At 37.2% G+C, this 13,888-nt stretch overlaps 1 protein-coding gene and 1 pseudogene across 4 annotated transcripts in view; one reads left to right on the top strand and one right to left on the bottom strand.

The window, feature by feature from the left end:
• Positions 1-13,888, bottom strand: part of FAR1 (fatty acyl-CoA reductase 1) — a 57,803-nt gene that overhangs the window by 23,137 nt on the left and 20,778 nt on the right. For all 3 annotated transcript variants that reach the window (XM_084772994.1, XM_084772993.1, XM_084772995.1), the window contains exons 3-5: positions 12,781-12,974; positions 8,937-9,112; positions 2,073-2,252 (exon numbers count right to left, since the gene is read on the bottom strand). In XM_084772994.1, the coding sequence (XP_084629120.1) occupies positions 2,073-2,252; positions 8,937-9,112; positions 12,781-12,969 (545 nt within the window). In that variant the 5' untranslated portion in view covers positions 12,970-12,974. The remainder of the gene's footprint in view (positions 1-2,072; positions 2,253-8,936; positions 9,113-12,780; positions 12,975-13,888) is intronic.
• LOC311592509 (dolichyl-diphosphooligosaccharide--protein glycosyltransferase subunit TMEM258-like) lies at positions 5,387-7,626 on the top strand (annotated as a pseudogene). Its single transcript has one exon. The product of its transcript is annotated as a dolichyl-diphosphooligosaccharide--protein glycosyltransferase subunit TMEM258-like (transcript).

Genomic DNA, 13,888 nt, shown 5'->3' with positions numbered 1-13,888 from the left:
CCAATAGTCGTTTCATAAATCATTTGTTAGATAGCAAGCTTACCTGATCTAAACCAATTCAGGGTATTTAGAAAGTATCACTTAGTTTAAACATTCAGCATTTCATGTGTCTTTGATCAGGGATGCTACTGCATCCCTAAATAAAGTAACTTACTATCACATAGTACTTACATCAGAGTTCCTTTCCAAAATCCAAATAAATTTCTAAATATATCAGACGTCAAATGTTACATTAGAAATTACAGGTATGTTTATTACTACCTAATAAAATAACACAATAATATACATTTGCTATTCACATGTTTACATTTAATATAAAAAGTCTAATAATCAGCTGGGTACAGTGGTACACGCCTATAATCCCAGCACTTGGGGAGACAGAGGCAGGCAGAGCTCTGTGAGTTCAAGGCTAGCCTGGTCTACAAAGTGAGTCCAGGACAACCAAGGCTACAGAGAGAAACTCCGTCTCAATAAATAAATAAATAAATAAATAAATAAATAAATAAATAAATAAGAGAAAGAAATAATTTTTAAATCTAATAATCTAAATATTTAAGATGGACAACTGGAATTGTATAGTCTCACAAGATTAACAAATACTAAATTTAGTAATAAAAATACTGAAATGTGTTATTAAAGTCCAATTAACAACTTATAATACAGTCATCTCTTTAATAACCCTAGTGTCTCAACTGTGCTCAGGTGATGTCAATGGTCTTTCTTCGTTTTACTCTGAGGTGCTACATCATTTCCTTGTCCTTGTCCTTTTTGTCTACTAGGCATACAATTAGATCCTGCATATTGTCACAATCAAGTGACGCCCACATTAATAACTACAGAAGTTAAAATGCTTCCACGTATGAAAGCACTTTGTGTAATTGGAAGAATAGGAACATTAAACTGAAGTCAAATAGCTCTCCACTTTGAGAAAAAGTATGAAGGAGATGAGTTTTGAAACTGGATAGGACAGGTAGTTAATACATGGGAAAATAAGCAACCCCCCCCCCTTGGAAAAAAAGCTTGCTGCCAGGAAACTTTATTTCTCCTGATTTTACAGAGCAAACTCGTGAATTATTTACTAGATAGGTTTCTTTGTAAGCAAGAAAAAGAGAAAAAAATGTAGGGTACAAGCTCTGCTCACTTCCTTAGATCCTGCATAAGCCAAGACTAAGAAGTCAACAAGTAGGAAGTTTCATGAGCTTCACCTTCTCCAGAACTGCAAATACATCTATTGATCTGCAAGGAAAATGAAGTGTATATTTAGGAAGATCTGTAAAACTAAGTCATAAAAATAAAAGTAGGTAATTCTCACAAGAAATGTCTCAGTCATCCCTGGTATTGATTTTCTTACAGTCCATTTCCTCATCATGAAAAGTCTTTGTTAAAAAGGTCATGTGTGCTTAATTCTGGAGAAATCAAGGGATGGTGAGAATTAAAGGTAAAATCTGTGAGGAAAGATGGGACCAAGAAAAAAACAAAAGCTGTAAGAAAAAAGTCTACAGATACACTGTTTGAAAACAAATATGTAAAGATGTAATGGCTGTTGAAATGTTTTTATATTTGTAGTTCAAAAAAGAGAAAAGAACCTATGTTTCATGTGATAAGGAAATACAGACTAAAAAGCAAGCGAAGGCTGGGTAATGGACACATAACCCTCTTCATCCACCCGATACAAACACTGCTCACACAACAGACTGCTGACAGGCTCCCTGTCCCTAGGAGTGTGAACTAAAGGACTATAATTCCTACGATGCTCTTAAGATGAAAGGCTCTACAGGTGCTGTCCACTGTGGGGAGGGAGTCCTTTAGTAAATTAGAACCTTGTGGTTAAGAAGCCACTGCTCTCAGATTTCCACGGGAGGTGGAATTGACTACCTAAAAAACAAAGCTTCTAACACATGGATAAATCACCTCACCCACAGACATAACCCCGTATAATAAATACAGCAGAAGACATGCAAAAATAAATACATGCATGCACATGTGTGTATAGCGGCGGGGGTGGGGTGGGGGACACGGATGATAAATTTGGATCCAAAATCTTAGGATTAAAAACAATGTAACAAACATACTCTAAAGAATCAATCAGCTTCTTGGGATCTACAGGGGGTGGATAAACTACTTCATCAATATGCTTTCGATTGCAGTAGGCATATGCTGTTGACACATGCATGAACACTTCCAGATTCTTCATTTGCTGTGCAAGGAGAATAAGCTGCCGTGTAGCAATCACATTTAACTGAACAGCATCTCTGCAAGAGAGAAAAACAATGACAACTTAGAAATTATTTTTTCTTTAACATATTTACAGACCAAATCTGAATTTTGTCAAAGAAGTACAAAGAAAGAAATGTTTTTCAGTAATTTACAATTTCTCCTTTAGCTCTGATTGCTGCATTTTATTTCATTTATTCTACCAACTGTATGTAAATTTTCTGATTATAAAATAAACTCCCATACAAGGTTTGAAAACAAAGCATACACTGTGATGTAAAACAAGGATGCTATCAGGCTGGGCTCAGATCCCTGTGTGGTGGCCTCCTTTGTCAGCGAAGATGCTAAGCCGCACAAGCACTCAACCCTCAGCTTCCTCATCTGTAAACAGAACAGTAATGGAATCTCCTACCGGAATTGGGAAAGATTAAATACAAAGAATCATTTATAAGCATTTAATATTTGTTATTCATGACAGAACCTCAAAACAGGCAGCCAGTGAGTATTAAAAGAGATGGTGCAAAGTTCTTTTTCTATAGAACATCATTCATAGCATTTTTAAATGGTCCCTCAAGAAGTCTATTGTACAACATGGTATTTAGACTTAATAAAAATAAACCAGACTACTGGAAATAATTGATTTTTAAAGTGTTCTCAACACAAGAAAGGTTATGTGAGGTCATACACATCTTAATTAGTTCAATTTAGCCACTGCACATGTATTGTACACGTAAACATATAGAGGGAGTCTCAGGCCAGTGAGACATCCAGTTTCTTATCTTTTTGGTTGTGAGCCTAGCCTAGCCTTTAATGGCTGAGCCATCTTCTCCAGCCCAAGATATCCTATCTCAAAGAAGGAAGCAAGGAAGGAAGGGAGGGAGGGAGGGAGGGAGGGAGGGAGGGAAGGAAAGAAGGAAGGAACGAACGAACGAACGGACGGAGACACACAGACAGACAGACATCTAAAGAATCCTCAAGCTGTCCTCTGGCTCCCACACACATGTATATACACTTACACACAGACTACAAAGATAGGCACAGGTTGGAATACTCAACACTACTTAGTAGTGAAACTGACAGAGTATTCAGATTACCACATTCTTGTTATAACTATAAGTTAATCTAAAAAAAAAAACCTAGGACAAAGTACCAGCAATCACAGAAATGATGCATTTATTAATCTAGTAACCTAATTTTCAGAGCAAAAACTCACCCTAAGCCTAATTTTTCAAACAAGAAATAAAGTTTTACAACAAGTGAAAATTCTACCAACTGTTATGTATCAACATGACAGAATATCATACAGCACTAAAAATATAACCATGAAAAACATTAGAAACATGTAAACTGTCACGATTGTGACACCTGCCTTTAATCCCAGCACTGGGGAAGCAAACGCAGATAGATCTCTGTGAGCTCGAGGCCAGCCTGGTCTATACAGAGAGTTCCAGACAGCCAAGGCTACACAGAGAAACCCTGCCTCAAAAAACAAAAAAAGGAAAGAAAAAAAGAAACATGTAAATTATTTCTATGCTAACTTGTAGCATAAATTAATATTCATGATTATATAAAAATAATGTTATGTTCAAACACAGATCCAAACACCTTTAAGGGAGGTCTCTTTAATATAGACAGGGTTATGTGGCCCAGTCCAGGGCTAGCCCAGAACTCCTCAATTTTATGATCCTCCTACCTCCCCCTCTTGAATCTGGGCTTACAAACATGTACCATCACACCAAGTATGAAATATTATTATAAAAATGAAAATGGCTTTGAGCACTTTGCAAAATGTTCATATTGTCACTGCTTAAAAGGAAATATATCACAGACAGAATCTACAGTCAGTTTACCTGACTGTATAGCAGTACTTTGATATCTATCTGTCTAAAAACAATGGGACAAGGAAGATACTGTTTAGGAAGAGGTAGACTGAGAATATTTTATTACAAGCTCCTGAGGACAGGGCAAGAAGTTCTGGGTCACCAGAAACAAGGCGTAACTCATAAAAGGAAAATAAATAAGTACATAAAGATCTCTTAGACTTTGTTTTTTCTAATTGTATCTGAGATCATATTGAGAAAAAAATAGGAAAAAAGATAATAAAATATTTTTAATGAAACTAGGGCGGGGCCTTAAGATCCTCCCAAATCTCAACTAAGGAAAAAAACATCTGTTCTAATGGAAATGTAGGCAGAGCCCTCTCACAGTGAGGACACTATCCACTAGAGCATTAGAGAACGCACTGTTTTCCTTCTCACTAACAGAACAATGGGTAAGGGAGTCATGTTTTGGAGAAAGGACACAAGGGATATTCTGTTACACTGCCCTGAGAATGGTGACACAGTTTCTAGGTCACCAAAAATGAGGAATAACTCAAGGTACACTCCTGAGCCATGAGTCTCTCTACTTGTACCCGAAAGCTCAAGAATGAAGCCGTATTAAAATAAAATATGTTACTTTAGTATCTGTCAGGGTAGTTAACCTCACTCAATGGAAATCCTAGTTTCCATTTTGTTGAACTTCAGGCTGAGTCCTTTACATACTAGACTAGAAAGCAAGTAAAGTTCTAAAGGTTTGCTTTATGAAATCATAAATGTATCTTAAGACAGGCTTGCTAGGGAAGGATAGAGAGCAAATTAGCTATTTTAGTATGGCACTTCCCTAATACAGACATAGAAATCACTTCAAGAAGAAAAAAAAATCCATTTCAATGGCCAATAAGCTTTCCTATTTGTCTCCTACAGATATCCTAAATTATTCAAATTCTATTTGATAATATTTTTGTAAACTTTACACCAGAGTTTATTCTCAGCATACTATATACCTGTGAGTTATTAAAAATAAAGGTACCTAGGCCATTTTGACACAGCTCTTTTCCACTCTTTTCACTCCCCACAAACTCTGCCTAGATGAACTCTAATCACTATTTAAGAATCATTTTTAAAAAATAAACTTGATAGAGACAAACATTTAGGGGTCAATGAAATCAAACTTAGAAGAAGTAGGCATCTGTAACTGCAAAGCTGGTGCAAAGCAACGGCTTTAAAATAACAATGTAAGTACAGCAGCCAACTTCAGTACAGCCAAAGTTTCTACTAAACAACTGTTGGGTCAAGTACAATCACAAAATCTACATTTTAAAATATGTTTCCCAGTTATTATTTTCAGGTATTATATTACTATTTTCTTTTTGGAGGTGAAAGAGGTAGATTTCTTTGCATCCTCTCGGTAATAACCGTTATATACCATGCGATATCTGTGGCTTAGCAGATGGTGATGGTACGGTTAAAAGTGGTTTTTCCCTAAGGGGCTATTATAGGCTATTTCCAGTATTTCTGAATATCTGGCCCAAGTCTAATGTTCTACCAATATTTAAATGTTAATATCCATTAAATGTGCCTTGCAAAAATAATTATCATGTGGTGACTAGGGCTAGTCACTAGGGCTACTCATGTCATGATAAAGAAGAGAAAAACAATAAATTACCTAGGCTTTCCAATATGGTCTCTCTAGTATAAGAAATTATAGTCTTCCCATGGCAGACGAGTGGTTTATCCTATGCAAGGCAAAATGGAGCTCACGGCCATGAGCAGGTAGACCAGCCCGTGGCCCCGGCTGTATTCCCACCTGGCTGTGGTGCTTCTAGCCATCGGCGTGTTCTTTACCGCCTGGTTCTTGGTTTACAAGGTCACCTCCACCACGGACACATGTGATATCTACAAAGAGCTCCTCGTCTCCTTGGTGGCCTCACTCCTCATGGGCTTTGCAGTCCTGTTCCTCCTGCTCTGGGTTGGCATCTATGTGTGAGTCCCCAAGGGTACCCACCAGGAAGCTCACCAAGTCCCTGCTTTTGTAAATTAATTTTTTTACCATTGCTACACGTGTCCAGCCTGCTGTTTACAATAAAGGCAGACATATGTCAAAAAAAATTATAATACTCCAAGGAGAACACAAAAGTAATATACTGTGGTCCTTCCTATAAAAGAAGGGAGTTGGAGAAATGGCTCAGAGGTTAAGAGTACTGACTGTACTTGCAGAGGACCCTGGTTCAATTCCCAGCACCCACATGGCAGTTCACAACTGTCTGCAACTCCAGTTCCAGGGCATCCGACACCCTCATTCAAACATATATGCAAGCAAAATACCAATGCACAATAAAAAAATAAAAAGAAATCATCAACCAAAAAAATTTAAACTTTTTTTTGATGTGTTACCTTAATTAACATTTTGTTAGTAAAACTCCCCTTTAAACACACCTGATTTCCTTGTTTAAGTCAATTAAGAATTATGCAACAATTAATATCTATTATGCTGAAAACAAACTAAGCTTAAGGTGGTTGTGTAAATACTTTGATTATAAATAAAATGATGAAAGCATGAACTATGTAGAAGAAATGGCCATTTTATAGCAATGTTCTAATGAAAATAAAATGCTCACTAAAAGTCAGTGCTAGGCAGTAGTATATGCCTGCAACCCCAGCATTTGGAGTAGAGGCAGATTAAGATTAGCCTGATTAAAACAAAAATCAGAGACTATACTCATGATCTTGGAAGCAGTATTTAAAATGAAATGTTAGATCTATATGCAAATATACATAGAAAGGAAAAGCTTAAACATTGAAAAAAAAGAGGAATTTTCAGTGCTTAGCCCTAGATACATCTATGATCCTATATCTAAAGCTCAGGGAACATTGCAGAAAAGGGACAGAAAAACCCTCAGAGACAGAGGACCAGGAAGTTTGCTGTAAGATTATGTCTTCTATACAAGTTAAAAAAGCTGTACCCATGAAATCTCAGTAATATAATAATACTTAATAAAACCTAAACAATGACAACACCAGGTAATATGCAAGCATGGGGGTGGGGTGATCTATAGAGTCCTGTCAGGACAGTGGGGGAGATACGAATATGACTAAGTCTTTCCCAGGAATGCAGCCCCTAACTGGGTATCCAATACCAATTGGTCAATCCTAAAAGCATGTACACCATGAGCAACACTAAATGAACGTGACAGGCTTTATGTATTTACTCACATATGTATGTATGTATGTATGTATGTATGTATGTATGTATGTATGCATTTGTAAAAAGAGAGAGGCTATGAATTTGAGAGGAGAAAGAGGTAATATAGGAGATGTTGGAGGGAGAACAAGGAAAATGATATAGACACAGCTCATATGTGTGTGTATGTGTGTGTGTATATATATATATAATTTTGAAAATTATAAAAACAAATTTTCTTATTGATGAAGGTACAAATTCCTTTGCTATGGAATGTAATGCTGCTTTGAAAATATTTTCAAAGTACTTGTTCTTATCATTATTTGAAGAACAATATATGTTCATGGTGGAAATAATAAAATAGAGATAAAATTAAAAATAATTACCACAAATGTAGAAAGGCATTTATGTCTAACACAAATGATGCACACATACCTAATGAAGTGAGATTATACTACACTTGTTATGACATTATTTTGTCACCTTTGGATTCTGAACATCTGACAGCCACTAAGTGTCTCACTTGCTAGCTCACAGAAAGAATTTAAAGAGAGTAAGTAAAGTCAGATACTCTGCTGTTGAGAGGTAAAATGAAACATCATTTAAATTTTGCAAAGGGAAGAAAAAAGTCTTTTGAGAAATGTCAATTTATAGATAAGCAAACTCAAATTCAAGGAGGTTAATAACCTTCCAAACTCTCTGAGTGTTACCTCAGGAATAAAATGGGTTTGCCAAGGACAAGCTAGGTGAAGTGACAACAGAATGAACTGAAAACTGAGCAATGTTTTGACGGCTGTAAAGCAGAACCTCAGAACTGTAAGAGACAGTGACAGTATCTTCATACACCCAAACACGTGGCATTGTGCTCTCACACAATGTAATTATTACTAAGAGTTACACTGTTATGTTAGAAAAATATAGGCATTACTGCCAAAGCCATTTGCAATCAGAGCTTAACCTTTTAAACATTTGAAAGAGTTTCACAAGTAGTTCTGAAGCCTAAAAGCAAATGCTTTATCATTTGAACTAGTATAAGACTATATGACGAGACTAACATAAAATCATTATTTAGACATACTTTGCCCTTAACAGCGGCATCAAACAAGTCTTTTCAAATGTAAGCAAAGTGACTATAACATACAAGCCATTTCTATCACAGTACAGAAAACTTGAGCCTAATTTTGATTACTGTTCTGGAATATATGGTATAGAATGGAAGTATACAGCTGCTGCGGTAGCGGATTCTGACCCTTCGCGAAAGGGGACAACACAGCTACTGAGTGAGTATTCCTGCTTACTTACCCAAGCACACTGTTTCCTTCTAGTCCCTTACTTGCCTATATCCTATTTCACAGCAAGGTTTCCTAATTGGCAGATACTACCTATCTTCTACTTTTAATTTCAGGATGATTACAAAAAAAAAAAAAGAATCCTGCTAATTGAAAGCTACTATAAACATATGACAGCTTCATTCTGAAACAGCTTCACTAAAAAGAGAAATTAAAATCATGTCTGTAGCTAGGTGGGCACACCTTCAGCCCCAGCACTCTGGGAGGCAGAGGCAGGCAGATCTCTGTGAACTGGAAGCCAGCCTGGTCTACAAAGAGAGTCGGGGACAGCTAAGGATACACAGAAAAACCCTGTCTCAAAAAACAGAACAACAGCAAAAAATATTGACTAGAAAGTATGAAATTCAAATGTTAGTAAGTATCTGTACATACCTTAAATTTTCATTAAATCTTACAGTAGCTGCACAATGGAATATGACATTGGTAGAGTCTATAATGACCTCCTTGTCTTCTTCACTGAGAGCCAGTTTAGGTTGGGTGAGTTCACTGTTGATCGCTATAATTTTCTCTCTAAAATCTGGATTTTCATCTCTCAACCTGTCAAAAAGCTATCAAATTGAAAGATATTTATTCTATGGTAGTATTTTCTACTTTCCAATACCTATTATAAACACTTTCCCCACCAAGGAGAGCTTTTTTTTTTTTTTTTAATTTCATGGGGGCACAGAAGATTTCTCTTCTTACATAGAGTTGAGGCTCAGAGAGTTCCAGCAATGCTCCAAGAACATTCACTGCCCAGGCTCTGTAAGCAGACTGCCTTGTGTCTCAGAATAGGCTGAAGAAACAGCAGACACCTGGACAGTACTGTCTCACACTCCAGCATTCCCAGTGATTGCTTGACTCTTTTTTTTTTTTTAACTTTTTAATGTTTAGTTACATGTGGATGTGTCTATACACCTCAGTGCAGTGTGCACAGAGGCTGGAAGAGGATGTGGTGTCCTCTGGAGTTGTGAGTTACAGGTAGTTCTTGGAGGAACCAGAGCCCTGAAGGACCAAGATAACATGAAGGCATATAAGTGAGTAATAGGGACAAAAGTGAGTGAGCAAAGAACCTGAAATGTCAAAGTAGAATAGCGTTCCTGCATAGGATGAAAAAGCACATACATGGCCGCTAACGTTGGAGGTGTGGATAAATGCTAACCCTGGGAGGGTGAGGACTACAAGCTACTCAGCACAGCACACAGACACTAGACAGAGGACCTGACAAGATACAATATCATATGTCTGTTAAGTGAGTAAATTCATTAGATTAGAAACACTGAAAATAAAGAATTTTGAAGATTCAAAGTCAGTCTCTGGAACGGTGACTACATATCACCTACACTGTATCCCAGAAGACAGGACTAATAAAGGTTTAGTTTTGTGGGTCTGGAGTTCAGGGAGGAAGAAGCAAAACCAATACAGATTGTACTGACCACATACAATTAATAACTGAAGGGAGTCCTGAGAATGGAAGAGATCATCCAGATAGCAACAGGCATGAGCACCCCACATCCAGACTATACAACACTACTTCCAAATCTAATTTATGGGACGGACGGACGGACACACACACACACACACACACACACTCACTCTCTCTCTCTCTCTCTCTCTCTCTCTCTCTCTCTCTCTCTCTCACTCTCTCTCCCTCCCTCCCTCCCTCCCTCCCTCTCCCTCTCTCTCCCTGGACCTAATAAAAACAGATCAAAGCTTATGACAGGTATCTCAAGACCATCCACATTTAAGGGGCAAACAGAAGCCTGGGGAAGCTGCAGTACTCTTTAACACCTTAGTGCAGGACACATTCATGCTGCTTCGATGGTTATGTCCTCTCTGTACCAGCCAGTATCATCTCCAGTTATTTAAATCTGCTAATATTCCCACTACCTTCTACTTTAAGTTTACTGATACCTTTTGAGTGTTTCAAAACTTACTTCATGATCAGCTGTTTTACTTTTTGTGGGGAGGATGCTGAGGACCTCCCAGGGCCTCTTCACATACTCTAGGTAAGCATCTATCCCCGAGTCATGTATTTACATCAACTATTTTAGTTGAATCTCCATCAGCCAATTAAGTCTCTTTTTCCTTAAGGCATTCCCATAAATCAATGGTTCTCAGCCTTAGATAATTTTGGCCCTCAGTAAACATTTGGTGATAACTGAAATAGTTGTCACAGCTGGGGCCTAATGTATACAAGGCCAGGAATGCTGTTGATCACTCAATAATATACCAGTACTTTATAACAAAATACTATCCAGCCCAAAATGTTAACTATGCTGGAGGGTGAAAATGCTTCTAAGTAATACCTTCCCTATATCCCATATATACATATATAATGTGTGTGTGTGTGTGTGTGTGTGTGTGTGTGTGTGTGTGTGTGTATAGTCTATTGTTTCAAAATCATGATGAGTTTTAAATTTTCCTACTAATGTTGGGCAGCGGCAGTGGTGCACACCTTTAATCCTAATACTTGGGAGGCAGAGGCAGGCAGATCTATTTGAGTTCAAGGCCAGCCTGGTCTAGAGGGAGTTCCAGGGCAGCCAAGGCTACACAGTGAAATCCTGTCTCAAAAAAATAAAAAGCAAAATAAAACAAAAAACTTCCTACTAACTTCAAATACATATGAATGACTTCTTGACACCAAGCACGCCTTCTTATTTATTACTTGTGTTGCTATACATCTGAGAACTAGGAATATGTAATGGGGTATGTACTACAAGAAAGAAAAATCACATTATTTCAGTTTCTTTTTCAAATATTTAGGGATGAAACATTTTGTATGTAGGTTAAATCATAACAATTCAAATAAATTTCAACATAAAATACATACTTTCATTACAAATTGGATCAAATCAAAGACATTTTACAAACACTACCCTGAATAACTCAGAGAGATGCTAAAATTTTTTACATTTCACTCAGGCTCTCAATTTCAAACATGGCATCAACTTCAAAAACGTGCCTTCCAATCTCCTCCTGATGCCTGTGCATTCTCTGTTCTTTTCTCTGCTTTCTTAAAACTCAAACAGAACCTTTAACTATGAAGACATTCGTGGTTCAGGGACAGGGATTAAACACAGGAGTCACAAGCACCTCATAGTAAAATGCCAGCATTAATAAGCAAAGGGCCAAGAAGTCAATAAAACACTTAGCAGGCATTTTTAGTCAGAGCAAGGCTGGTGGTCTCCTAGCCTCTGACTGACTCCTTTTTCATGGGTCTCTAAGGAAGCAAAGACTCAAAAGGAGAAATAATGGTTATGGGAGACTAGTGGAGGCTAACTGGGAAAACTGCCAAGTATAATATAGTTTCTAAACTTCTGAGAAAGAAACTTAGATCTCAGGGCTTTAAAAAAGACAACATAATTAAGAGTAATTCACAGATTCACAGTAAAAAATCTAGGTTGTGGACGCGTTTGCTTGATATGGTTTTGCTTTTGTTTGTCATTTGTTTTTTAAATAAGTAGGTGGATCTCTGTGCATTCCAGGATAGCCATGGCTGCACTGTGGTAGGAGGTGTGGGTGGGGGCAAAGAAAAGAGAATTTAAGTACCCAAGTACACAACAAGTATCATTCTCATTCCAAAATATGTAAGTGAAAACCCTTTCTAAACTGTGTCTGCAGTCAGATTCCTTATATCTACCAAAACTGATTTTGAAAATTCACACTTACTATCAATAAATGTCAGATAAATTTGTTGGGAGAATTCGCTAGTTTATTATGATTCTGAATGTTACTTTTAGTAATATTTTTCTAATGGTTCAAAATGGTTAAAACTTTGTATGACCCCTTTGTCATCTGTCAAATGAGAACATGTGATTTCACTACCTATTACTATTATTAGGAATAACTCCAATAATTTTAAGTTCTAAAGTACATTAAAATGCAGTCCCTAAGCATGGTTAAGTACTTCAAAAACTAAACTATCTGGTAATTATAAATAACCTATCTCAACTATTCTAAAAGCATACTTGAAATGTCAGTCAGTAGCTTAAGCCTTATTAGAAAATTTGGTCTACCATAAAAGAAAGCTTTTTTTTTTCTTTTCCTGACCCTAATTTAGTGCCATACTGCAGGAACTTAGCAATTTTTCCCGAGGTTTTTTTTGTTTTTGTTTTTGTTGTTGTTGTTGTTTGTTTTGGCTACTGAAGCAGTATACCAACCTAATGACACTTCACAAAATTCACAATAAGCATATGCTTTTATCGTCTTCCATATGATCGACCTCTGTGCTTACCTTGCCACTAAGGATCTCTTCCACTCGCTCTTGGGGTGTCTGCCCAGCTTTCTGCCTCACCAGAACATAGACTGAATTCACTTTAGGACACGATCTCAGCAACTTTTCCAGAAGCACCTTGCCTAGGAAGCCAGTAGCTCCTGTGAGGAGGATATTCTTGCCGTCATAGTATTCCGGGATTGAAACCATTTTGACTATGAGAGAAACATGACAACACAGACACACACACACATTAGTTTACAAATGTATGTTCAATTCTACTAAAAATCTCTTGGTTTCCACATAAATATTTTAAAAGACTGGCAAAAATCAAAACTGAATTCTGACAACAAAAGACTCTAACCTTGGGTTCCTTATACTACAGCGGAGGCAAGAATGGACCGCAGCTCTCTCAAGACCTTGTTCTTCCTGGATCACCTAAGACAAGTCACTCACCTTTTCTGGCCCCAAGTTTCTTTAGCACAGTTGTATTAAAAATAAAAAATCTCCAAAACTTCCTCAAATAGTCATTCAAGCTCTGTTAAATGCTAAATACAACTGAAGGATGGTTCTCTGTTCCCAAAGAAATTTATAACACTGAATGGAGGTCAGCAGACTCAAACGGTCAGCTTAAATAACACTGCCAGCCAGGTGTCACATCACCTGTCATCAACCACTGAAACAGGAAGAGGTAATATCAAGTCCTTCTACACATTCATGACAATAAACAAACAAACAAACAAACAAAAAGGTCTTGTTCAAGTGTAATAAATTTAAAAAACACTTTTACATGTAATCAAGGAAACCCCATGTGGATCATTAAGTTTTGAAAATGAGTTGAACTTAAATGCCTTTGAAAAACTCAAGCTATGGCTATGTAAAGGTGAATAACCCAGCACCGTATTTATGCAAATAAGTAACTGCCACCATATATCAGGAGTAACTAGGTACATTAAATTTACCAAGACATCCTAGAGCAAGTCGGTGAAAAACAATTTCTCTGTGCATGTAAATGACCAGCAAATGTTGGCCAGAAATGAATCAAAGCAAAGAGAGACGTGAGCTGCAGCACTGCACATTAAACAATCACTTTCTCAAGGACCAACCCTGTTTCCCTCCAGCCTCTGCC

Source organism: Acomys minous (genome assembly GCF_964271855.1).
Source record: "Acomys minous genome assembly, chromosome: 2".
Lineage (NCBI taxonomy): Eukaryota > Metazoa > Chordata > Mammalia > Rodentia > Muridae > Acomys > Acomys minous.
This window is presented reverse-complemented; position numbering and strand designations above follow the sequence as displayed.